Source organism: Drosophila elegans, unplaced genomic scaffold (genome assembly GCF_018152505.1).
Source record: "Drosophila elegans isolate 14027-0461.03 unplaced genomic scaffold, ASM1815250v1 contig_208, whole genome shotgun sequence".
Classification (NCBI taxonomy): Eukaryota; Metazoa; Arthropoda; class Insecta; order Diptera; family Drosophilidae; genus Drosophila; species Drosophila elegans.
The window spans coordinates 14,213,250-14,238,955 of record NW_024545578.1 but is presented as its reverse complement, the minus strand read 5'-3'; the positions used below and the strand labels follow the sequence as shown (position 1 = coordinate 14,238,955).

Genomic DNA, 25,706 nt, shown 5'->3' with positions numbered 1-25,706 from the left:
ATTTCAGTATAACCCATTAAAATGCAAACATTTATCTGGTTGATTTTGCGTGATATTTATTTTGATTCAGCATTCTCTATAGTTCTTTCTTTAGTTTCTTCTCGCTCTTATCGCATATATAAATCTTTATTTACTTTGTGTGATTTTCATTGTTTTGTTTTTAATTTTTTTTTTTTTGGTACAAATCGTATGCGTTAAGTTTTGCCATTTCATTCATTTTTTTATTTCTATTTGTAAATCTTAAAAATTATTATTATTGCGCAGCTCAAGTTTATTTTGTAGATTTGTTTAAATACGTTTATCAAAGTTGACGGCGTGGAAATATATAAATGCATCCGCTTTCTGCTTGTGGTTCAGTTGTGAGTAGGCATTTTAGTTCGTACAATTCGTTTGTTGTTATAGTAATCAATTAATTTATGCATTGTTTAGATCTTAACACCTCGTTCTACACATCGTCGTCATGTACAAAAAAATACTCTAGATTTGATTTAAAAATGCAATTTTATATTTATAATCTCTGCTTTAGTGAAATTTAGGATTTATCTCTCATATCTTCCCAACCATCAGTTTAAACTTTGCGCTAATTTGTTGTTAGGTTAATAGGGTTTCTTTTCATTACTTAAAATTAGGGCTAGATTATCAACTAAATATTGTTGCTGCTGATATATGCGTCCCACTTCGTCCGACATCGTTACGTTACAAGGAGGCTGGAGTCTAAAACAGTACGAAACAAATGCTGGAAATGCACACAGGGTAAAAATAAAACTAGAGGCTGCCTCCTGCTAGCACAACACTCGCTCACAATTTTTACAAATAATACAGAAGCCTACTAATTACATAAATAAAGTAAAACCATTTAAATCGATACGCATACACATAGAAATTAACGTTAATGAACTCTCCGCCCTTCTTCGGTCCCCTCCGATATTATGCGGCCAGTAGGCGCTGTATGTTCTTCGGCGTGTTCTCTCCATTTAGGTGCTTCGTCGTGTATCGCAGGGCATTCAGCAGCGGCTCCGCCTTGATGGCCGGCTGCGCCTGCAACAGGCGCACGCACCCCTTCACGTCCACATGGGCGCCCCGCACGAACGCCCCCTCCGGATGCACATGGTCGTAGAGGATCACCAGGCCGACCATCACGCGCAGCACCAGCATTTTTGTGTCCTCACGCTCAATCTGTTGCAGGAGTTTGCTGCGAAAAAAATAATATATAGGGAATCGATTAGAACATTGAGATCCTTTGATATAACCAATATTATAATTTTCCCGGAATCGCGGTTAAAACTACAAATATATAAAATGTTCTTAATTCTAAATTGAGAATTTAAAAATATAACATTTAGTTTTTTAGTAGAGTATATATATTTAATTCGTCTATTTGAGGTACTAGTTTAATATATTTCAAATTGAAAAGTAAATAATTTATATTGCCAATAAAAAAAAGGGGTGATAGTTTTCAAAGTTTGACTATGATCAAATCTGTGGTCTTATTTTGGATTCTATCAATGATATGTTACTAGTTGAACTAGTTGTTTTGATTCTTTTTAAACACAATCAATCGTGAACATTTTCTATGATCCCTAATTTTGTCATTTTATATAACTTACGGATTTTCCAGCATCCTTAGGCACACTTTGGCCATTGTGCCCAGCGTTTCTGTCGTGTTTTGGACATCATCGGCATTGTCGTTGACAAACTTTGAGGTGGCCTCGCTCAGCACCTTGAGCATGGGCGTGGCGTGGGCGTAGAAGAGGGACATCCGGTTGGCCAGTTCAGTGCTGACCAGCATGTTCTCCGTGGAGTCCACACGCTGCCGGCTGACAATACGTCTGTAATAGCTGAAATCATTCTGTATGGCGGGTGTTTTCATCTAAAAATGGAAAATTAAAAATATTATTATTTAACTTATTAAAGGGATTCTAGAATCTAAAAAGAACTAAACCACAGTAAACCCTTGTTTACATTCAAATAACATTATTTTTGTAATCTGGATCAGTCCGTTCTCATCAGTTTTATTTGACAGATCCGTCAGTATGAGTAACAAAAACACACATGGATTTAAGGGCATATTCAAAAAGATGTACAAACGAGAAGTGAAAGAAGGGTAAATTAAAATATCGTTTTTAGTGTTTTAAACAACTTTTCGGGATGTTGATTCGCACCGATCGCAGTGACAGGCAAAAAAGCCAAATCATGGATAGCTCGCAGACGATGAAGTTGGAAAAGAGTCGTGAAGGGGATCGCAAGGTGCGTAAAAAGGATGAGGAACTTGTACGTAAACTGCAACAGGAACTGGAGCGTCAACGGCGAAAGGATCTCGAGCGGGAAAGAGAGCTCTCCAGGCAACGTGAGCTGGAATGGAAAGAAGACCTCGAGAAAGAACGCCAGCGTGAAAGAGAAATGGAACGAGAATTGGCAAAACAGGAGCCCTCGACCTCCAAAAAACCAAACCCAGAAATCAGCAAATTTGACGAGGAATTCGAGCGGGACATTGAGAAATTGGAGCACCAGGTGTGCCCTCTAGATTTTCGCTCCAAGACCATGGCCACCATGTGGATAGATAAACTTCGCAATGCTTCCCATAATCCAGCCGAAGCTAGGGCCAGAAATATAATAACGTCCCACCTGCTCAAGTGCTTTGGCGAAAATATATTCAAAAAGGAGCCCTTCAACCAACCACCGCCACCCGAAAGTTTGGCCATCATAAGGGAAAAAATGGTAAATATATAAGTATTATGTGTGCCTGCTCAAAAATCATTCATTATTTATATCTTTTAGTACTTGACGCGTGACAGTATGTGTCATGGCATGCCCGTGGTCAAAAAGAGTGAACCAAACTTTAATTTAAACCAATTGTTCAACGATTCGTACGATGGCGGCGAATTCCTGAGCCAGCTTCCAGTGCCTCGCGATGGTGCCTTCTTTATTTTTCACATGCATCCAAATTTATAAAAGTAAATTGAACAGCTAAATTCAAATTGTAATTACAAATAAAACTCATATTTTTCCAAACCGAAACTTGTTATTTATTAGGGTTTTTTTTTTAAATAAGAACATTTTTTATGCACTTCAAAGGAGTTTTATATCACATACCATATTGATTAAAATATATATTTAACAAAAAACGTTCTAAAATATTTACTTGTAATGCTTTTAAATAATATATAAGTATATATATGTTACATTTCTATAACTTTTTCTACACTTCAGCTTTCCTCATAGCAAGTAGCTTTACCAATAAGTTCATAAAGCAGTCAGCAGCTGTCAGGTGTGAGGCTATCGTTTTCAACACTCGCTCTTGTTAACCTCTAATTACGGTTGACTTTAAAATCTAATTACTAATTACGCGGTACGTGACAGCACAATTTGCCTGCTGCCCGTGTGCCGGCAAACAGTTTTCCACTCCGAGCCAGGCCCAAAACAACGATGCCGCACTTAAGTTGTCAGGGCTGGATAGAAAACGTGCGTGAGAAAAAAAAAAAAAAAGCAACTTCAGAGATTCGCCGCCACAAATTTTTGAGTCAGTTAAAGTTGTTGGGTTGCTCATCCAGTCACCTTGACAGAGGCGCTGCAAACGAACATCATGCACTACTATACAAATACTATACTATATTGTAGTGTCGAGTGACTGTTGCGAAACCTCATATAAATACGTTATTAGCATAAATCGTTCTGAACAGTCAGAAATGAAGCCGCGAACAGGACGGATCGTCAAGAGCAGCCCCTTGAGCTTGGTAAGCATTGCATTTCCAAGTGATTCGACACCCGAGATGATTAATCTATTGATGAATATTTTTAGCTATATGCCATGATGCCTTTAATGATAGATGCAGTTTGGGGGAGAGCTCAGTATGCATCACCTTATGGCAGTGCTGCTTATGCAATTTCCACTGCCTCATACGCCCAACCATATACCCCACCAGAAGTGCAATCGATATGGTCTGGATCCCCAATCGTAGTGAATGATAATCAGTACAGTGCCCAAGAACAGCAGCAATATCCAAATGGTGATAGTTATGATAGAAGGGAACTTTACCGACAACCCTATTCAAATTGGCGGAGGGAGGAAGTACCAGCAACGCGTGCTCCCAATCATAACTACAACAATGTGCCAGGTTACTTTTTCTACCAACAACAGCAGACAACGCCATCGCCACCTCTGCAATATCCCCAAACTATTCCATCTCAACTACAACCCAATCCTCCATACAATTCGGAACTAGACTCAAGTGATTCTCGTCGCGAGGACGAGCAAGTGGTCCAAATCGGAGGCAGTCGTTCATTGGCCACAAATAACTATCAAAACATCTACACTAACAATGAAAACTTCTTTGAACCCGCACAACCCTGCAGGCGTCGTGACTTTCAGGCCAAATATGCACAACATTATGCCGACTATTTGCGTAAATATCCAAGACGCCTGCAGCCAGTTTACAACACCAGTGAAGATTTCGATGAGAAATGAAGGAATACTCTATATACTTGTTCTCTGTGCTAAAGCCAAATTGAATAAATCCCCTCAAGAGCCATTTGGCTTTTGATTGAAAGCGTGCCAAGAAAATAATTTTGTCTGTTTTTTGGACAGATCAATTGCAGCCGATAAAAGTTGAAGCTTGCTGAAAAGCCAACACATGAATACAGTATAAATTGGTTAGAAAATATGCAGAGATTAGGGAACTGATTAAAATTCTAGATTTATAATTTACCAAGAAGAAGAAAAAATATAATTTTGAAAATGCAGACAATATCCGTGTAAAATAAAGTATATTAAGCATATTATTTTATTTTTAGCATCCGAAATGTAAATATTTTCTAATTTTTAACAGAAACTAAACATTTAAACTTCAAAGGCATAATAATTATTACAAAACATTTGGATTTTTATAAGTTAAATGAAAATTTTAACCGCAAGTTAAAGTTCTTGTTAAATTAATTGTTAAAGTTCCTTGGATTTTGTAGAACATTTTTTTGTTTTCGCAACCCAGCAGTTAAATCTCTCTAAGCAATGCAACCCGTACCTATTAGAAAGCACACCGTAAAGTGGCTCTTGTTAGAAGATTTTTCGCAATAAAAACTCGACATTAAAACGAAGCCAGTTACAACCCAAGTCAATAAATTGTACAGCATACTTTGCGGCCCACTGGAAACAAAGCAACAAAAGCGCAGAGACAATGGTCTTTATTGAGGAACGGAAGTAGCTGTTAGTTGGAAGCACGTCTGGGCTATATACACACAACTTTTACATGAGATTCTCGGTGTGCCAGGCAGCTGACACTTTGAGCACACAATGAACGTGCAGTTTGCAGCGTTTAACATCATCATCATTGGTATTATCGTCCTCATCATCATCATCATTATCATCATCAAACTGGGGGCAAAAAGTTGCAGACACCAAACATCAGAGAGTGGAAGCCGACGATGGCGATGACTTGGCCATCCCTACCAAACACCTCCCAACTGTCCTAGATCTCGCCTTCTGCCTGCCACATCTGTATTCTCCGCTCCCCAATCGATTTGATGAAAGTTTCGCCAAACGGAAGCGAGTCATGGGAAATGCGCCATTCACAGGGATTTGCCATTAAACAAATCGATTTTGTTGGCTCCGGAGTGCGGACAATAAACCGGCATTTTCAACTGCCACAGAAAGTGGTGTGACTGAAGGTAATGTTTTAACCCAGTGCGGATATATTCGTTTGCATATTGCATGCTTCCACAACTGTGGTAAAAATATTAAATTCTCTAAAGAAACCAAATTTGAAGGGAAGTTGTTCATAGCAAAATAATTTTAAGAGTAAAGAAAGTAAAAAGAATTGCATATTTAACGGTGGCAAACAATTTTTTGAGCGGTTCAAATACTAATTTAAGAGAACAACTTTAACCTCAGTAGTGGACTTATATTTATATTTATCTATCTTTTATTTTATATTTTACTATCTTTCAAAAATTGTTTTTCTTTTTTGGTAATGTATTTTTTTTTGTTCAACTACATTTTTCCTAATTACCTCAGATCTATGCTATTGAATTCACCACCACTGTCAGCCCACCGGAGCGACTTTATTCATTTTACAACTTCATCCGGCCATCGGTCGTCTGTCGTGGGCCATTTGGTTGCGTGTGCGTAAGTGGCTCCGATGCTCCACTGTGGCTCGAACGAATGCACGGATAGCCTGGAAGATTTTTCATCAATGGGCCGCAGCACGCGCTCGTTTTGGCCAGGCAGTCAAGTCAAGTCAAGTCAAGTCAAGTCAGTCCAATCGTCAGCCAGGCAGGCAGACGGCAAGCAAAAAAGTCAGTCAATTAAAAGTGCAACCACGCGCACAATGAGTTGGCAGTGGGACTTGGTCTGGCTTCATTTAACTTGGCTTTTAGCTATTGCTTTGCGTTAGCTTGACTGTCGACAGCGCCCACATAAGGTAAACAAACACAGACAAACAGGCAGTGAAGAAGACAGAATTTAACCCACTAACCAATAAACAAACAGACGGTGCTAAAATCAAATAAATCTGGTTGTGTTTAAATATAACTAAGTATGCACCTCGTTTTTGATATGTAAAGATGTACACAAGTTACAAGTTTTCTTAGAAAATATTTAACGTTGGATGTCATTTTATCATAAGTTATATTTAAATTATTTTCCTTTTCTTTTGAGATGGTTGAAAGTATCAACATTTCTACATTTTAAAATAAAAATTTATAAAATGAAAAAATAAAGTTTCAAACCAGGTTAAATCATCATACTACATAACATATCAAGTCAAAATTAACTTAATTTTTATGATGTATTGTACGCCTTTACATATTTGTTTTTTTTTCTAATTTCAATATTTTAATTTATTGATGACAGTGTATGGTTATTTCCCTATCAGTAATTAATGGGTTAAACGTGGTGGGCGTTGTACCTCCAAATATGGACTAGAGCTTGTAACACCCAGCTGTCAAAGCAACTCACTCACCTTGTACTCATCGAACTTCAGCACGAACTCCAAGATCTCGGCCAGCTGCTTGACCAGCGCCTGCTGGGTCTCCAGATGCTGTGTCGGATTTAGCTTGCCGCCCACCAGCTGGCCCAGCAGTTTGGGCACAATCTTGTCCAGCTCCATGGAGTGCTCGTAGCAGCGCTTCAGCTTGTTGACCAACGGCAGCACCGCCGCCCAGGCTTTTCCCGTCACCTCCGGCGAGGGATCGGCGATGGCTTCTCGTATTTCCTTGCCGGCACCCTGAAAATGTTCGCAGGAAAAACGTCAGTCAATACATTCGACTCGAAACTGGACTAAATGTGAGTTTGGCATGCGAACTGTTAACGATTTGTACACTCGAAAAATCTGGGATCTTGTGAAATTCTTACTTAACTTAACCTAGCCTAGCCTTAAGCCTAACCTAGTGAAATTCGTGTTTTATTTTAGTTAACCTACAAAAAATCGTATGTGTTATTTTATTTTTTTTTTTGAAATAAATTCTTATTTACCAGTAAAATTTATATTTAATTTAAGTTTATCTACAATTGATATATTAATAGGGTTGTCATACTAAAACAAAGAATATCTGTTTGTTATGTGTAATTTTAGATTTTTTTTATAAAAAAAAATAGAGATGGTTATCAATTCCTATTTTGTTGAATTTTGTTTTTATAACATCTTATATATGTCTCTCAATATTACAAATTGACCAGGTTTTACTCTCGTAGCTTTTATTAATATTTCCCCACTTTTTATTTTGACGTGTAATTTTTGTGGGGCTTAGTTCTTTACTGGCCTCTAAAAAAAAACTACGCCTGCATTTGTTTTGTTACAATCACTGAACTGTGAGGCTTTGTGGCCGGCCAGTTTTCATCGAGGAAAAGTCGGCGTCTTTATTTCTGCGGCACATGCAACAATAACGACGTTCAAAGCTGCGTGCATTGACCGCCGCTGTGATTTTTATCGATGCTTTATGATCTACAAAAATAAAATAAAGGAAAACACACACACGACACGGCACCGGGAAACTGGAGCTAACGAGCGGTCATTGCATGATGTGAAGAGTTCATTTTGTACTCGAACAACAATCAGCAAATGGCGTTGATTATTTCAATTGAGGTCTTTTGGCGATTTTCAAACACTTTTTAAGTGGCTAATAATACTGTAAATATTATATTTCCAAACGATCTGTACAAGTTGACGGTGGTCAACAGCAGCAAAATCAAGGGTTAATTAAAAAAATAAACACAACATTTGTTTTATAAGTCCAATTGCTTATAAAAATTATCTTAAAAAAGCTTTAGTTTATAAATACACGCGAAACTATTCGTTCGTCTTATCTTAAAACTAACACATATCAACAGCAAATGTTTTAGTACTTAATAGTAAATTCCAATTAAAAGTCTGCATGCTTATCAGTTGTATTTCATTTGAGCTACTGAATAACGTAGAATAAAACACTGCCTTTGGATTGATATAAAATTATGTGCTGCAAAACATTTTTAAGTTAATATAAATATTGTAGTGTTTTCTTTAGCATAAAAACATGACGTTTTGTAGTAGAGCTATAAATTACCTAACATAAATTTTGGTTTCAATTTAGTGTTGTTATTAAGTATATACCAGAATTATACCTTGCCTTCCCCAATTCTTTGGTCAAACAACACAAAACATAATTAGATAATGACATACCTCCATCTGTTGTTGTTGCGTGTATAACCGATTATACCATATTGGCATACATTAAATATAATTAAATATAGCCAACCCCGCCTTCGATTCGACCTAAAACTCCGATATTTAAAAGATGCGAGTTACGCACAGCTCAGTGGACTGCGAAGTTCAAGCTCAGCGTATTGGAGTGTGAGTAACTTTGTAAAGAAGTAAACGAGTGTTATTTTTGGTTTGCACACCTCTCCGGAACATTATGGACTAGCACGTGTTGTGTGTTTATAATTAAATCGCTGCGCATATCAACAAACACTCAGACAGAAGGCAAAATGAAGAACTGCACTGAAAAGTAATTATTTAACTTAACAACTTAACTTATAAATACATAACATGATAAAGTTATGCTTCATTTTAGTTTGTATATTGAAAGACATATTTCACGGAAAATTCATAATTTTGTAACTTTGTTTGTTGGCGACCTTTCTGTTTATTATTTAAATAAATAATATATAATTTAATAAACGCCTGAGAATTTCCAAAACTCAAACCTGCATTTGATTTATGAAGACTTCGAGTTAAGAAAGTTTGAGTTATGGAAGTTTGCTTGTTTGTAATGCAATAAATCGTTTTTTTCTAACAGTGTAGAAGAGCATCCGCCCTCGTTCCCGTGTGTTTTGCCATGAGTACTTTGCCATAATCATAATAATAAGAACGCAACTGTCTGCAGCTAGCGTTGAGCAAACTCTGCATCTGTGATGTTTTGGCTTTTGTTTTTTCATTCTCGGGTTTTGTGCTGGCATTTCTTTTCACTCTACATAATTTACACCTGTCTGTAAGTCAAGATCTCATGTCCTTGGCTGCTGCACTTGATGCATCCCAGAATGTTTAACGCGCGCAAACAAGTAAACAAAATGTGAGGGGAGTTGTGTAGAAAAATTAAGGGGACTGCTGTCTTTGACTTGGTCGCAGTCGTCCATTTTACACAGTAAGAAAAGGGGAAACAAAGTATATTATTTAGATCTAAAGATTATCAAAAATGCTCATCATACCTGAAGAGATATGAATTAAATATAATTTATTTAAATCATTAATGAAAACAGTTCATATTTTTATTTTAAGTAGAAACCTATTTTGTGTTTAGTTTGGCGCTTCAATATATGATCAAATATCTTTCCTTTGGGAGTCAAAAATGATTTTTTATGATCTCATTTCCAAGATCTCGCTTTTCTAATAGTTTTTTTTTCCGTGTGCATTCCCATTTTGTTCAGCGACATTGTCTCGTTTACGCCAGTGACTCTCTAAGGACCCTTGAAGCCACGAACCGAGCACACGGTCATGCAACGGAAATGGTTCTGGCCTGGTCCTCTCCTTTGACTTGGTATATGGTATGGTTTTGAAATGAACGTGGCCTGTGTGGGCGCGCACTCTTGTTTACTAGCATTCCATACCAGAGATTTCAAGCTGAGATTTTCGGAGAAGAGGAATACTTGTGTTTTCCCTACATATGGCCAAGTGTCGTCGTTAGGCAGCTCACTTTTGTTTATTACCCTTGCGGGTGGCATTATGATAAAAGCCAACCATTTGGCAATGCGTTGGGGAAATAATAATTAATGGTATACAAATAATTAGCCTTTGGTTTGGTGGGCGTGTACTTTTAATTTAAAATTGCCAAATTTAAAGCCCTAAAGACCTAAAAATTTGAACACTCCACTTTTATCATATAAGCAAAAGCTTAGCAATAAAAAAATTATTACCACTTATAAAGTGTAACATGAAGTTTTGTTCTACAATATTTTCTGTATCCGCAAGGGTATTTTAATATTTTTGAATGCCAAAGAATTTTTTTTGCCGTTTTATGCCGATGTTGCATGCATTTTATCTTGCGTCATGTTCATGTCAGAGCCAAAAGAAGAACAGAAAACAAAAGGCGTAGGTGTTGAAGGGGAACTTAAACTCAAGTCACAGGAAACGGGATCGGGATCCCCGCATTCCGTCTCCTGTCCATTGAGCAATTGTGTTGATTCATCACTGCATCCCATCTTACGTTCACAAATAAAACCCTGATGTGCTCCATTTAAGCGCACGTGCTGTCTGCTTGAGCGTTTTACCAAGAAAACGAAAGAAAATCACCCACAACAAACTTGAACTTGCATGACTTTTATATATGCTCGCTCGAATGAAAACAAATCATAAGAAGGCAAGAACCGTTTTTCGTTTTGTAACTGTTTCTAGTTTGGGTTTTAATTAACACTTGCGCGTCGACTTCTCATCATCAGCAGCGCAGCATAAAGGCGCAATCAGTCAGCGTTTCATTTGTTACATGGAGCAGCAAAAACCACTCACAATGCTAACCACACATAACCACATACTACACTTAGATGAATAGTTAATTAACTTTGGCGAGTGTTGCATCTGCCGCAGAATGGCAGTGTTTTTAATTGAAAACGAAATTAGAGGCAGCAATGCGGAAATGCAGAAATGAAGAGAGAATGGCCTGCCCCAGATAATTGCCAATGACACTTGGCAAGTGTTGTTTAGCATTAGCGAACATGATCGTGTTTTAATCGTAACCCCCACTCACTTTAACTAAGAACCTGCTCCAAGCGCCGGCATTATCGGAAACACAGAAAAAAAATGTGCGGATCTTTTGGTAGTTTTAAATGAATTTTTGAAGCGCTGAATATCCCCAAAGAAATGAATACCTGAAATACCTAAGTATGTACCTAATGAATTTAGTACAAACTGTTATATATAAGGTAGAAAAAAATCCATGATTTTAAAGTAATTACTCAATATTATAGAGAATAATTGGTATATATTATAATAATATTTTGTAAAGACCTTCATTAAATTTGGCAACTTGGTGCTATATTTACTGAATTTTGAAGCTTTTGATAAAATGGTAGTTTATCATAAAATAAACTAAAACTGTTTTTATTTTATTAATGTAGTGTATCGTTGAAATTTTCCCATGTGCAACTGCTTATCCCAAGTGGCGCTAAAGTACAATTCAGACTTGGTATTGGACTTTCGCCCACAATGGAAACGCGTGACGCTATAAAATAGTTGATGTCATGTGTTTTCGAGAGGGGGGAGAGCCGGAAAATTGTGGGTGGTGTTGCAGCAAGCGAAATGGAAATGTTTTATGTGGATGCCACAAGAGTTGTTCACAGCTCTCGCTATGTGTTTAACAACAAACAGTACCCCTAAGAGGACAGATATGTCAAACATGCCGGGCATTTTTTCTGGCTTTTGCTGACATTTTCATTTCCATAAAAAAAAGAAAGACTGCGCTTTTCTAATTTCCCTTCGCTTTGCTTGCATCATCAAAAGCACCGGATTCGAATTCCCATCACGTTGTAATGAATCAATGAATGAATCGCAGGCAAACAAAAATTACACAATATACACATATATAGCTATATATTTATTTGTATATTCAAACAAACAGACAAGCAATAAAATTGGCGAGCCACAAATCAATGCAAATGTATTCCTAGAAAGACCAAAACCATTTCACAGAGAGGGAATTTCTTTGGTGACTGATAATTTCTCATCATTTATTTTTAATAGAAAGGAGTCAAATGAAAAAACGGAAAACGAAAGCACACCAGAACAAAGGAAGCAGATCCCACAGACACTCGGTCGCCTTTCATGACAGCACTAAAAAATTAAAATGTACAAATAAACCACAAACAAACTGCAACTGCAATAACGACAGACAAGATTATGACGACAACGATGACAGGTTCATCCTACAATTTTCACAAAGCTCCACTCCAGATGAGTAACATGATCATAAATGTTTCATAATTTCTAACGAATACTTGTGTTTATATTTGCCCCTTCCGCTGACGAGAAACCTCTTAATAATTCAATGTTTAAAAGGAAGGGCCTCAGCTCAGAAAAGTTCTCCAGCGTTTTACTCCAGTTTCAAACTTTGTTATCAGCAGACATATTTAGTAAATACATAATATATACATACAAACACTTAGGGAAACTGCCTTGCCAAAATAAGTAAGAAATGGCTTGGATTTTATTTCTTTTTATATACAATTTTTTATTTAACAAGCTAGATTAAAACGAGCTGAACTAAGCATTTTTTTTTCGAAGATAAGAAAACATATTTTATTTTATGAATAAACCTATGTCTAATCTTGTTAACAAGAATTCTTTAATGCATGACTTTTATTTAAATATTCAGAGGAATATAAAATTATATTTCTTTGTAAGGCCCGCTGAATTAAAAAAAAAAAACAATATAAACTAAATTGACAATAAAAATGTTAGTGTAGTTCTTTCGTTCAAACAAATTTTTGTATATGTATATGTATTTTTATCATAAAATATCAGTATTAAGATATTAATTAAAGACATCATTGTCAAGATTTTCTGTATTTGAAAGTCTATTAAATTTTGTTTTCCCTTCTGAAAGCCTTGCAAAATTCTTTGTTATTGTTAATGTTGCTGCTGTTGTGTTACACTTGTAAAATTGCTGACTCGGACAAGAACTCGGAACTATGGCTTTTGTGAGTCACTATTTCAATCTGAACGATCGTTGACTGGGGCTTTTGTCGAGGGACAGAGACAGAAAGACTCTAAGAGAGAGAGAGAGAGAGATAGACACCCCAGAAAAAAAGGTGAGAGGATTAACTTTTGATTTTCACAAGAATGTGACGTTTGTTGTGCATCATTCGAAGTCATTTGGTAAACAAAAGCATTCTGCAATTAAAAAGAACACTTACAGTTGATGCAACACTTTATAAATAGAGATTAGCTAGCCTTCCAATATTGCGTGAGTCCCAGATGATTATGGATTTTAATAAAAATGAATCTCTGCGACATATTTGGTCATTACACATTAACTAGAGAAACTGACCAGTTGTGAATCATTAAGAGCTTAAAGAATTTAATAATCAAATGAGAAAAATAAAATTAAGGGTAAATAACATTAAATTCAACGTTATCCCAGCTCATATACATAGCGCGTGAGCTGTAAATGTAATTACCATTTACATTTAAATAAGCCATAACAATGTGCGAATGGCTTAATTATTTTCAAGGGCCAGGGGTTTTTGGCTGTCACGAGTTCAGGCGTAAATTATCAAGATAATCGAACCGACAACAGAAAAAAGAGTAAAAATAAACAAACAGCAGCAATTACAACAATACCTGCAATTGCCACAAAGATAAGATAAGCCTGAGCATTATCAATGTCAAAAAAGATCAAAAGGAGGTTAATGTTTCCACGAAAAATACATGGAAAGTATATTAAATTCAGTGAAAAAAAAAGATTTTACATAAAAATTATAAAGTTGAATTAAATTTAGGGCCAATTAAGATAATAGTAATACAGCCACATGATTAAACCCCCAATCACAACGTCCCTGAATCCACATAACAAATTGAACGATATGCCAAATGATTGCATTTAATTATCGACAGCAGTTCCATTATCGGAAACCAGAGTTTGACGCACTTCATCCGAGCAGCCAAACAAATGTCAATGTCCCCAGGGGAAAATTCTGGGAAATGGGCAGATGGAGAAGGAAAAAGCTTTCGCATTCCCCATATAACACATGTCACTCTCTTGTTCTCAATTAAGGCAAATAAATCACATTTGCCTTTGGCGCAGTTGGGGAAAAATTGAGCTTTTATATCGATTAACAACCCACCGCCCGATCCCTTTCTAACTTTAAAACTCATAAACAGCTGCTGAAAATTGGGTTAACATCGGAATAAAAATGAAACAAGCTCTGTTTGCTGTCGGCATTTTAATTGACAAAAGAAAAATGAAAAACAAATCAGAGAAATTCCAGAAAAATTGCATATTCTTCGACGCGAAACTCTATTTATTTTGTGCAAATTACACGCATAAACAGAGATGCCAAACAGTTGCTCGTAAAAAAGATATAAAGTAAGGAAAATACAATACTGCACAGACGATGCAGTAAAAAGCAGCTGAAATGTTGCCATTGCACTTTGCACTCAACTTCTAAGCTGCTTAGGAGGGACTCAGACATGAACGAAGACCTTCCCCAGAAGTCGTAAATTGGTCATTTGACAATTTTAAAGCCACTTTAACAAGGAGAGTATCTAAAGCACCATTTGCAGTAGGGTTAAAGACATTGACGATTGGTCAGATGTCAAAAATCCTGGCCCAAGACCACCACAAAACGCATTTTCGAGGCTATGTTTGAACTTTTATAACCCTTAGGCAAAGAAATGCAAAAAAAAAATACAGCATAAACAACGATCCTCGGGGCGTTATTCAATTAAATTAAATTCGGTTAAATGAATTCAGCTCAGTGCCATTTTAATAAATCAGAAAAATGTGTCATGCGAAGACAGTGCGTTTCAGAGCGTTATACAACAAAAATAAACTTATAATCTTCACCAGGTGTATTTTAAAATAAAATACAATTTTCATAGTACACGCAACATTTCGTTTATAATTATACAATGTTGAAACGCACTTTAGTTGTCTCATCTGTGTGGGCGACTTGAAATTTTAAGAAATGCTACAATTTGCAGCCACCTCAAAATAATAAAAAAAAATTATTTTAAAGTGCTCTTAAAACCCCGTGAAAATGATACTTGATGTGTAGTTGTTGAAACAAATTCCTCGTTGAGCTTTTTACTTTAAATGTGTACACTTTAATTTACTTTAATTTGTTTACGTTTTGTATTTCTCTATTTTTGGCGCAATTGATTTGTGGTTGATGACGTCGGAAATACGAAAACGTTTAAGCTATAAACAATTTGGAAATGGCTCCACCAAAACAAACTAGGAAAAGTGAAATGCAATGAATGATGAATTTCAATTTTAAGTGCGGCTAATTTGGACAATAAAGGTTAGACATTACGGAATCTGATTTTAGTGGTTGTTAAATAAAACCCCGGGGCGTTCCTTTTGAGGAGTAGCCTACTTTTTGGGAAATGTTGAAAATTTTACAAACGCGGAAGTTGATTTTTAAATTGACGTTGGAAATAATAAATTTATTTATAACTGACCTTAAAAACGCTTTGCATTTTTGTTTATACCTTAACTTGTTTATTTTGCGGTTTCTCTATTTTCGGATAAATTTATTGTTGATTATGACGTATGAATAAACGTAATAAATACTTATACGCTAGCTATTAAAAAGCAAAATGCATTTATGAATTTTAAATTTATTTTTCATTTTAGTTAAACTGTGAGTTTAGTGGGCAACTTCCAATTACAAACAATTTAAACTTACGGTCATTGGAACCTTTATATGATAGCGCAATAGAACTTGATTAAATAATTCTCTATTATATAACTCTAAAAAACATACAAGAAAATACTTTAAATTCTATTTATAGTTTCACAATCCCCTTTTATACAAATTAAATACGTTTTTAAGGGCTGCTTGATAAGGAATCATAATTTTATAATTTTCAAATGCCGATCTCTGGCACGCACATATTATAGCGATTATATCAACTGACCAACCGAATGACCCAACCGGAAGTTAACTTTTATTTTTCCCTCTCCGTCGCGTTGTGATTTTGCATTCGCGCAAATCATTTATGTTATTCGTGGAATGGAAAGCTCGGAGAGGTGGGAGTGCCGACGAAAGGTTTGGGGCCTATCTAATGACTGCTCATTCCGATTCTGTGATTATTCTGATTGCCGCTGACTGTCTGTCACTGGCCCTCGAGTGTATAACTCTCATTAAATACTTAAAAGTGCTTATATATTTATTCATACGACGCAAATCGGTTTTTTTTGTATGTGGAGCACTCTTTTAACTGGGTCGCTCATGTTTCCATTTTACTCCTAAATTCTCCCCATTTGAGTGAAAGCAGCTGTGACTGAGTTTGAGGGGAAAATCATGGGGGAATACGACAAATCATAATATTATTGAAATGTTTTGCAAAAAATAAAAGCTTTGATAAAGTTAAAAAAGCTGTTTTTTAACATATAAACCGGAAAGGGATAGATGATAAATAAATTGTTAAATGACTCAAAATGTGTTTGACATATTTTAAATTTTTAAAAATTATAGCATTGTGACTCAATGAGTTTTTTTTTTTTGGCTCAGGGTATAAGCCATATCAAACATTATACAATATTCAAAACCACAAAAAGCTTAGCTAATATTCAGCACTTGACACTTGTTTTTCACATGGATTCACATGGAATTCAAGGTTGTGTATTGGATTACTCCATGTGTTCGACATATGTTTGTCTATGACGATAGCTAACCATGTATAATTGTTATCTACCCGGCTGTCAACAGTATAGAAAACCACAAAAATGATGGGTTAATTCATAAAATTTAATATAATTTCGAAGCTGCTCATCAAATTTCAATGGCTTTGGCCCACAAACCAGATACATTTTTATCTGTGCAGCACCCACACGATGTTACTTGTTGATATTTACAACTTTCATGTTTATTGTTGTATTCCCCATTCTTCAGGTGAGTGCGTAAGCATCATTATTATGATTATCAGTGTTGCACTGAAATGGGGGCTTTTTCTATTATTACCATTTGCGGCCCTTTGTTGACCTTGTTGTTGGCTGTTTATTACGCACACACAATGGGCGCCTTCTATTCCGTATCTAGTCTGGCCCAATATTTGACAAAAGCGTCACCAACAAGTGGTGATAATTCAGATAGAAAAGCCAATTATGGCGGGAGGAAAGTCGTACAATGATTTCTTTTAATGAACAAAAAACTACTGTTGTTTGTTGGGATTTACTTTACTTTAAAACAATGTTAAAAAAAAACTATTTTAATTAGCCAACAATTTTTAAACATTTAACACAAATATTTAAGCAAAAAAAATTTTTATTTTATGTTATGGTTTTAGTTTTTTTAATTATTAAACAAACATAAATACTTACATTCTCTTTAAATTATTAAACTCAAAGACTTTTGAGCACTTTCAAGGATTTGTATCTATCTATCTTAAAGAAAACAAGAAATGCCAGTGGAAAAAGAAAAAACTTTGATTTTTCCTATTGCAATTTTGTTTCTATTTATAGCAACCGACTTGGAGGAAGAAACAACAAAAAAAAACAGAACATGAAGTTTTTGCCATTTTGGCAGCTTTTGGCGCCTGGCCAACTATTTTCTTGGAAAGAGGTAAGGGGGGAATCACCTACTCCACAACCAGTTTGTTTGCCTTGACAACCAGTTGTGTTTCAACCCAAAAGCCACCCACTCGATTGAGGAAAAAAAGATTGCTCACAGCAGTCGAATAAAAACTGCAATGAAAATAAAATGCAGCCCACAAATTAAGCGCATTTTAAATACCTCTGGTTGGTTCTAAAAAAAAGATGAAAGAGGAACGTAGACCGTTGCACCAAAGGGTTAAATGCCCGCCGAGGTCGTCTTTGTTGGTCTCGGTCCCATTTAAGTGGGTCAACACAAAGGAAATGAGCTCATTGGTATACATTTTCCAGTTCATTTGCGTTGATTAAAGCTTTTCGGCCTGACATTTGTTTGTCTGCCGTCCCTCAATTTCCCCTTTCCCTTTTTCCGCTTTTCGCGGCTGAAACCCCATTAATATTTTGCACACACCAATGTAAATTAGAATTTGCCTCTAAAAAGGTCAGATACACAGAAAAATATCAATTCAAAGTCAATTTGGTGTATTGTAACATTTTTTTTTCAAAGATTGGTATGCTAAACGTTGTAGAAAAACTAAATACCTTAATTTGTATATTGAAATTCCTCTATCTTATCTCTTTTATGTGCGCATTAATCAATCTAGTGATTTTTGACAAAGTAACCATCATGTATGTTAATGAGTTCCCAAAAAACATTTTCATTTCAATTTTTTTTTTATAGTGTCCTGATAAGAGTTTTTCAGCAGATCGGTAATTTCTTATCAAAATGTATTGGCCTCTTTTTTATCAGATAGATACAAAAAAATTCATATTTCATTTTCCTGTTTATTTGATGTGAATATTAACGATTCTCCTGTGTTTTGGCAGTTAATGTTAAAAAGATATCTGCACATCAATTTATTTTTGATAAGAAAATATTTATAAAATCTATTAAAGAACGTTTTTTTCTGTGTTAGTAACGAAAGAGGGTGACTAATTCTTCCCGAAGAGAAGCGGACAAATATCAGAGTGTGAAGAGCAACGGCAAAAGTTGGTTAATGACGTCAGTGAAGCGACGATAATGAAAGAAGTCCGCTCACCCGATCGGATCATGTGGGCACGTGCGTGAGTCAGACCAGCGAAGAGCCCCATGGATAGATATTGAAAGAGGCGAAGTTTTCGTTGGTTCCACTTGAAAATGTGGCAAGGTTTATAGCTTTTTTCTGGTGGGTTAATCTTATCAGTTGCACGGAGAACTTTAACTATTTTAAACTTGTACAATGCTAGTTATAAGTGAATGATTTTTTAAATATTTGTGAACAAATAATTACTTGGTATATTCATTTTAAGAGAATCATAGTTACAATTTAAGTGAATTTAAAAAATTGTATTGCTTAAATAAACAGTTTTTTTTAAATGGTTTTTATAAAGAAAAGGTAATAACACCTTTTGATATCCTAAACTCTATTTTCATCACTTTTCTACTTATTTTATTTTAAAAGAAATTTTAGAAAACCCTCAATAAACAAATAAATCATAGTGTATACACCAAAGAGGCTATGAAACATTGAAAGAGAGTAATAACTGCCAGCAAGATAACGCTCAGAGCGCCTCTTTTCTCACCCTGCCAAAGGTTAAATACTCAATTTGTTGATCGTTTATTGTTGCTCTTTTTGTGGCTGTCAATTTCCCGGCGATTTTTGTTATTTTTAGCAAGTTGTTGAAACTATCAGTTTAATACTTTCCAGCCTTTTGGAACGTCTAAACGATTTTAATAACTTTGAAGAGTTTATCAAATACTGAAGCAAAATTGTTATCAATTGGTGGATAAAATAAAATTTAATTCTTTAACTTGTAGCTGGAACTTTAGCGACCTCTGGATAGTAGTAAACAAGTTAAAATTATAATCTATTTTAACTGAACTTCTGTAAACATGCAATATAGTTATAATAATCACTGTCTTAGAAAATATATCTTAAACACTTTTCTATATCGATTTTTAATCTTCTTATCTTTAAACAATTTTTTTATTGATGAAACCGCTTTGTAATTCCAATTAGTCGTATATCATATAATGGTTCAAACTATAGAAATCATTAAAAAATGCCTAATAACCGGTTGGAGGGGTTGCGGTTAAAGCCCGAGCAAATGACGCACATATGGTAAGGCGAGACTCACCCGATAGATCTGAATCTCCTCCAGAACCACCTCCGATTCCCGAAGAACTCGCTCCACCTCGTCATAGATTTCGCGCTCCGTTTCCGTGGGTGCGGCATTTTCGAAATCCAGGAAAACATCGTAGGATTTGGCGGCGCAACAATTCGAGTCATCGCGTGACAGCAGGCTCAGCAGCTTTCCCATTTTCTTTGATTAACTAATACTTATTGTGGTGTGGATATCGTAGTATTTGTTTTCCTTTTATATTTTGGTTATTAATTAGCACTTTTGGTTTTTTTTTTTTTTGAGCACTGCGAGGAATGGGAATATAACAAAGAATATATAAGCAGCTGTTGCACCTGTTGTCACAAAAGGGCTTAATAAATTATGTGGTTCCCAAAAAAAAAGCAGCTGCAAAAGTTGCTAGGGATAGTTGTTTGGAGGTCGATTGTGGGGAAGCTGCATTCAGGAACTTATTTCATCTTTTGGAGGACAATGGAAAACGGCCACCAAGGGTGGAAAACGCGGGGAAAACAAAATACTGGCCTTTCAATGTTTGTCCCTTCATAGAAGGTAAAATGACACAGATGGTTCCGCATAAGGGAAATTCTTGTATTGTAGGTTCACTTTTAACAGGTATTAAACGAATAATTTAATTTTTTTCTTAAAACTTATGAAAACTTTTTCAATTGAAAGAACTTTTCTTGATCTTAATTCAATTTTTCTTATATTTTAAAATGAAGTTAATAAAATATGATGATATTGTGTTACATTTTCTATATTTTTACAAAAGAAAACTTGGATTTTCCACACTTGTTTCTACCATATCCAATATTTACTGTATTATTTTCGACCTCTGAAATTGCACTGCGGGGGGTGAAGAGGAGTGGGAGAGCAAAGGAGAGAGGAAGATTACAAGGAGAAGAGCCATGTGTCTCTCTCACACTTCGTTTGTGTGTGTTACGCAGGAAATGCTGCGAAATCGAACCAAATCGAAATTGGTAAACAAAAAAAAACGGAAAATCAGCAAGGCCAATTTTCACACATCGTGCTTAGTAGGAAAAGGCAATTTTCCTGCTCACGGAGCACATGTAAACACATATTGCGAAAAAAAAGAGCAACAAAAACGGTCTTGTTTTTATTCAAGAATTGTGGCCATGTGTGTGTGGCTTTTGTTTATCTGGCTTTTCGTTATCTTGCTCTTTTGCTTTCCTTTTTGCGCCTGTTTCGCTATTTTGCGCGCTTATCTTCACTTTTATTATTTATACATTTCCAAAGGGTTCGTCTGCATTGGAATTTCGTTGCTTTCTTCCTTTTTTTTTCTTCACGCTTATCACCTTTTTGATCCACTGTACGGACTTTGTTTAATTTGTATTTTATTTGAAAAAGCGCAATGGCGCCTATAATATGCTTGGCACCTCGCGGATTTAAATGCTTGTATTTTTTTGAAAACACAGAAAACATACACGATTTTCGTCTCAATTCGATGCGAATGCGATACACACGCCGCCACACAAAAAACACAACAACAAACAACAGAGTGACCGTCGCTGGGTCTTGTATTATAACGGCATCCCGACACCAAATATACTTAAATAAAACTGGCATAAAATACTAAAAGTATACCACACAAAAACGAGCAAGCTAGTGATGGAAGTCTGAACCTATCTACACATTTTGTTTGATTTAAAAGAAATAAATAGGAAAACATTTAATTTTCCAATAACTAAAGATATTTTTCTATATTTCTATTCATTATTGCTGTTTATGGGATTAGATTTTAAATTAAAGAGGCCACCTCTGGATAACATATTAAATAAAACAATATAAAATTAAACTCAATGTTTATTTAAATATTTGTTATATATTTTTTGCAAGCTAATACAATTTTTTTAGGCAGAACTTTAAAGCATCATATAATTTATTATTCATTGTGTTCTTTAATTCAAAAATATTAACCAAATAGTTGTTTGTATTAAACTTATTGGAATGACTCCCATCAATATAACGATATATCGGCCAGCCAGTAAGTGCTGAACAACGCCGTAACTATCGCTGTAAACCAGTGCACGCCGAAAACAGTGGAGTTTTCTTGATTACTATTTTCCGGATAATCCCTGCGAGTTTTCTGTAAGAAACCGACCCACAATGACCGATAAGAGTAAGAACCCGCAGCTGGACGACCTGCAACGCCAGTTACTGGATCGCCTAGCCAAAAATGACACCAGTGGATTCAAGCAACTGCTGGTCGGTTGCAAAAATGTGAATTTCGTGGACGACAGCGGGATGTCGTGTTTGGCGCACGCCAGCTTTAAAGGAAATCGCGAGGCAGTCCAACTGCTCTTGGATATGGTGGGTATACCTGGTACTCGGACCCTCTTTGGAGTTATCTACCACTCGGCCCACAAGTGTCCCTCTTTTCAGTAAATGTTCCTATTGAACTGTGCATAGGGTTGATAACTGGGGGTACAGAACTCATAATCTACCGGATTTATAAAACCTTAACTTAATCAAATAAGTCTATTACATTTACAGATTCCTTAGTGCATCTCGTTTCCGAGTAAATATATCTATCAACTTAAGATCTAAAACTTATAGAACTTAAAAACTCTTTAATAAAGGGTTCCTAAAATGTCCATTATATATCAAGGATTAGATTATCAAGAGTTCAAACAGGTTCTAATTTAACGCCCAGAAACCTTTCCTACTTTTAGTTAAAGTACTACAAATTTCACGAATTTATATGCTTAAAAAAAACAGCAGACCCGAAACTTTTTTAATCATTAAAGATTTATGATACACTTTCTAACTCGCCTTTTTTACTTTCAGGGTGCCGACATAAACCTCAATCAACATGGAGCTGATTATACGCCACTGCATTTTGCTGCCTTATCTGGTAATACCCACGTGTGCCGGCAACTATTGGATGCCGGTATCAAGCCAAGTAGCATTAATAGTGTCCAAAGGACCGCCGCCCAAATGGCCGCCTTTGTGGGCAACCACGGCTGCGTGGAGACCATCAACAACTATGTGACCCGCTCGAGTTTGGAGTACTACACCCAGGCTCATGGCCAGCAAACGGAGCCCCAGATTCCACCCAGTTTACTGAATCCCTTCCATGCCTTTGTCACCGAAATCAACTTGCATCCCGTGAGGATTGCCCTGAATGTTCAGTCATTGGGATTACTCAGGATCCTCTCAAACCTTCGCAAGACCCTGTCTTTGATGTGCGAAAAGGAGATGCAAAAGACCCATGACCTCAACGAACTTCTGGCCTTTAAGTTTCACTATCAGGGTTGGATTCTGGCCGAACTGATACGCTGCGAGGAGCAATTCAAGGCCCAGCACAAGGAAAAAGGTGGCGAGGAGGCCGGCGATGCCAACAAGAATGATTTTATTGAAATGTTCGTGAAGCGGGTGCTCAAGGAGAACAAGCTGGGTCAGCTGGACTACGTGGAATACACGCTGAGGGAGTGCGCCCGCGAGTTTCCCGTAAGGGATTGCACCATCTTCCGGCAAATCGCCACCCAGTTTGGCGCCAAGGATGCTCCGCCAGCTTTGACTATCCTGCGAAATGCCATCAACGGAATGAGAGGATTTGTGGTAAGTTTTATCAGTCATTTATTCACATTATACAAATTCAGATATTAATCTTTAAATTTTTTTAAATCATAAAAAACAATCTTTAGTTAAAAATTCATGTTTGTACCTAAAACATTTTTAAATTTTTATTGCTATCTGGCTTAACAATGGATTAGCTATGAGTTTAATATGGGTACACTTTGTTTCCACCATACAAAGAGCATAGTCACCAAAAGTTTCTTGAATATAAGCGTAAAATATGTAATAAAAATTCGTATTGTATTTTTTAGGACGAGGGCAGCTACTGCAGCACCTGCGGCGCGGAAAAGCCGGACAAGAAGTGCTCCAAGTGCAAGGCGGTGCAGTATTGCGATCGGGAGTGCCAACGACTCCATTGGTTTATGCACAAGAAGAACTGTGCCCGTCTGCTGGCCCAATCCCAAAACCAATCGCCATCGCAAGCGAAGGGAACCATCGATACCGCCGAGCTGCGTGAGGAGCTTTCCAAGCTGACTGCGTAATCCTGCGATCCTTTGTAACGCTAATAAATGTAACATAAAAACACGGATCTAAGCATTTTCATGTAGTAAATTATAGTTAGTACCATCTGTCAGTTGACAACACAAATTATGCCACAAAAATAGATAATATTAATGGCTGAAGGGAAAGGCAGCTTTAGAACTTTTCAATAACTTTCAGTCAAAAATTGAAATTAAAACTGCCCAAACTTTTTATATCCACTAAACGAAAATATAAATATAATATAATAACTGCAATTTAAAAACCATTTTTAATGGGTTGTGACTTCAAAATTACAAATTTGTTTTTAAATATAAAAATCTTTTTTTCAAAGACTTTTTTTAAAATGGAAAATTTTGGGGTTACTTTAAAAATCATAAAAAACCATTACCAGAATATTTTATTTTCGAATGTTAACGGAATAAACAACATTCACCATTCTTTCTGTTGTGTCTTTTCGAATGTTAAATTGACAGTGTTAGCGGTATTCATCTGGCTTTCTGTTATCTGCTGTGAAAAGTCGAAAACAAGAAACAGCTGACGACAGTTTAATACTTTTCATGTTAATCTATTTGTGGCTAGTTGTTCGTTAAAAGTTGCTAAGAACAGTCTTAAAATGGTGAAAGTTTGGTATATGGATACTGAGGAAACCGATCAACGCTTGGAGCACCATCGCAATCCCCCAACTTATTTGGAACTGGATGATCTTTACAAGAAGACCGGCGTGGAATACTTTAAAGCAAGTCAAACTACGACTTTAAACCCTAGTTGACCTTGGTTGCGAGCTTATCTTGATCATTCACTTTTTGCAGATCAACGCGGACGAATACCAGAGCGATAACACTCTTACGGAACTAAGGGCACAACGTGGTTACACTTATGATGATGAGGCAAGATCGGCGATCCCATAATAAGAGAGAGAATTTTTATAAATTCGAGATTTATTTCAGATCACCTGCTCGGAAAAGTGTCTCCCAGATTATGCTAACAAGTTAAAGGCTTTTTTCACCGAACACCTTCATACGGATGAGGAAATACGCCTAGTTTTGGATGGATCCGGTTACTTTGATGTCCGCGAGTGAGTACTGGCTTACGTCTATTTTTTTACTTAATTTTAATTTGTGTTCTTTTATAATACATTTATTACTCGGTCGAAAAGAATTTAATTTTTATTCAATTTAATTTATGCATTTTAGCAACGAGGAGAACTGGCTGCGTATTCTGGTTGTGAAAGGAGATCTGATTATAATACCTGCTGGCATCTACCATCGCTTTACTTTAGATTCCAATGTAATTTTACCTATTGCGGTGTATTACTTAGGTTTATTTATTTTAAAATTTTTATTTTTGCTTTTATAGAACTTTATTAGAGCTCGTCGCTATTTTGTTGGCGAGCCCGTTTGGACACCGCACAATCGTCCCGCCGATGATATGGATTGCCGAAAATCCTACATCAAACATCAGTCGGAAAACTTTGTTCAATTGAACAAGGTTTGAAGAATATATGTACCTATATTTTAAAACAAAGTTTGATATTTGTAAATACAAAAAAAATCCCAATGTTCTGCTGACATATATTAAATTTGCATCTGTTTTTTTTAAATTTATTTCGTGACGAATTCGTTTTAGGTTGAACAATACAGCAGTAACATAAAAAATGTAAAATTTGAACTTAAATTTTTTAGAGCTCTGAAAAATAATGAAATTGCGCCATTTATGAGTTCAAAATAATGGGG

The 25,706-nt window shown here is 36.0% G+C and overlaps 5 protein-coding genes across 5 annotated transcripts; 4 read left to right on the top strand and 1 right to left on the bottom strand.

Annotated features, from left to right (window-relative positions):
- Positions 1-30: 30 nt before the first annotated feature.
- Positions 31-21,412, bottom strand: LOC108150261 (CYFIP-related Rac1 interactor B). Its single transcript, XM_017278342.2, has 5 exons — positions 21,207-21,412; positions 19,891-20,180; positions 6,954-7,217; positions 1,608-1,870; positions 31-1,192 (listed from the first exon to the last, which is right to left on the bottom strand). The coding sequence occupies exons 2-5, from the start codon at positions 20,071-20,073 to the stop codon at positions 928-930; spliced, it is 975 nt and encodes a 324-aa protein (XP_017133831.1). The 5' UTR covers positions 20,074-20,180; positions 21,207-21,412; the 3' UTR covers positions 31-927.
- LOC108150262 (genetic suppressor element 1) lies at positions 1,970-3,001 on the top strand. Its single transcript, XM_017278343.2, has 3 exons — positions 1,970-2,104; positions 2,172-2,718; positions 2,779-3,001. The coding sequence occupies exons 1-3, from the start codon at positions 2,034-2,036 to the stop codon at positions 2,950-2,952; spliced, it is 792 nt and encodes a 263-aa protein (XP_017133832.1). The 5' UTR covers positions 1,970-2,033; the 3' UTR covers positions 2,953-3,001.
- On the top strand, positions 3,318-4,556 carry LOC108150263. Its single transcript, XM_017278344.2, has 2 exons — positions 3,318-3,734; positions 3,800-4,556. The coding sequence occupies exons 1-2, from the start codon at positions 3,687-3,689 to the stop codon at positions 4,463-4,465; spliced, it is 714 nt and encodes a 237-aa protein (XP_017133833.1). The 5' UTR covers positions 3,318-3,686; the 3' UTR covers positions 4,466-4,556.
- A 508-nt stretch (positions 21,413-21,920) lies between the features above and the next one.
- LOC108150375 (ankyrin repeat and MYND domain-containing protein 2) lies at positions 21,921-24,017 on the top strand. The gene is made up of 3 exons (XM_017278515.2): positions 21,921-22,221; positions 22,699-23,472; positions 23,742-24,017. The coding sequence occupies exons 1-3, from the start codon at positions 22,018-22,020 to the stop codon at positions 23,970-23,972; spliced, it is 1,209 nt and encodes a 402-aa protein (XP_017134004.1). The 5' UTR covers positions 21,921-22,017; the 3' UTR covers positions 23,973-24,017.
- A 470-nt stretch (positions 24,018-24,487) lies between these two features.
- LOC108150131 (1,2-dihydroxy-3-keto-5-methylthiopentene dioxygenase) lies at positions 24,488-25,552 on the top strand. The gene is made up of 5 exons (XM_017278098.2): positions 24,488-24,709; positions 24,783-24,860; positions 24,921-25,048; positions 25,167-25,260; positions 25,330-25,552. The coding sequence occupies exons 1-5, from the start codon at positions 24,587-24,589 to the stop codon at positions 25,465-25,467; spliced, it is 561 nt and encodes a 186-aa protein (XP_017133587.1). The 5' UTR covers positions 24,488-24,586; the 3' UTR covers positions 25,468-25,552.
- The last annotated feature ends 154 nt before the right edge of the window (positions 25,553-25,706 follow it).